Source organism: Manacus vitellinus, unplaced genomic scaffold (assembly GCF_001715985.3).
Source record: "Manacus vitellinus isolate BGI_N305 unplaced genomic scaffold, ASM171598v3 scaffold_48_pilon, whole genome shotgun sequence".
In the NCBI taxonomy this organism is placed as follows: domain Eukaryota; kingdom Metazoa; phylum Chordata; class Aves; order Passeriformes; family Pipridae; genus Manacus; species Manacus vitellinus.
In genome coordinates, this window is record NW_021940593.1 from 5,317,360 (window position 1) to 5,318,528 (window position 1,169).

At 43.6% G+C, this 1,169-nt stretch overlaps 1 protein-coding gene across 1 annotated transcript in view; it reads right to left on the bottom strand.

Moving 5' to 3' along the window:
- Positions 1-1,169, bottom strand: part of RNLS (renalase, FAD dependent amine oxidase) — a 66,723-nt gene that overhangs the window by 12,656 nt on the left and 52,898 nt on the right. The window contains exon 4 of the mRNA XM_029962598.1: positions 981-1,154. Within this exon, the coding sequence (XP_029818458.1) occupies positions 981-1,154 (174 nt within the window). The remainder of the gene's footprint in view (positions 1-980; positions 1,155-1,169) is intronic.

The following is a 1,169-nucleotide window of genomic DNA, read 5'->3' on the forward strand; positions in this document are numbered from 1 at the left end:
GGTGGGATTGTTGGGGTGTCTGTGYAGGGCCAGGAGTTGGATTCAATGATCCTGATGGATCCCTTTCAAGTCAGCATATTCTGTGAGTTCATAGAGGTCCTGGCCCCCACTGCCTCCCGACCGCTTATTCCATTAAACTGCACGTACCAAGTGAACTTGGGAATACTTAATAACAGCAGCTGAATAAGAAAATCCTTATTGTGTGACTGCGAGTCACAGGGCTCTGTGGGTCACCACAAAGGTGGGCAGGTTTTTCACCCCACACCATGTTCGTGGTTCACCCTGGTCACCATCACAACTCAAGTAACAGAATCGGGCAGCGTCTCCAGCTCCTGATGAACTTGATTAAATTCAAATGCTGGTGGTTTCTCTTGAGCTATTCCATGCCAACACACTCTTCGTATATGCAATACATTTAATAAATAAAACATATACTTACTCGACTGCCGCCTTCCAGAAATAGATGAGAAGTGTCTGCCTTGTGGGATATTCTCCAAGCCTTACCAAGCAATCATTTCAAGGATTCTCCATGATTATAAAAGCACACTGGCTAACTCTGAATTGGGCTGAACAGTCTCAATTATATAACTCATTACTACTTCCAAGCTTGCTTAGTGGAAAGAACAGGAGTTGTAGAGTGAGATGATGGGAGAAAAATTGGCATGTGCATGAATCAAGATTTAAACAAAGGCACTCCGGCTCTTTCTTGGAATAGCAACATTTTGATGTCTCAAATCCCCCGACACTGGTTTCATAAACGCAGTAACGTAAACCATGTGCTGGGTGGTGATTTTCTGAGGACCTTCCCGCTTTCATTGTGTATTTTATTACAGGCCAAATGTGACATTAAATGCTATCCGCTGCGGCTTGGAGTTAAATACTTGCTCTGTTCAGAATAGCAACACTCAATTAAACAGCGTTTTTCATGATCTACACCCTCTATTGTCACTGTGTTAAAGGGAAATAATGGGAGCACTGACCTATATTGCGTTTCTTGTTATCGATGGAGATGAAGCGTATGCAGGGATTATCAGTGATGTACTGAGCAGCCCAGGGGACATCAATCCGTGCACCAGCTTCATAAAAAAGTCCCAGAGCGTAGCGGGAGGAGTAGCTCACGGATTCCAGTTGCTGCTTTTGACTTTCATTAATTACTGTAGGAAAAAAAA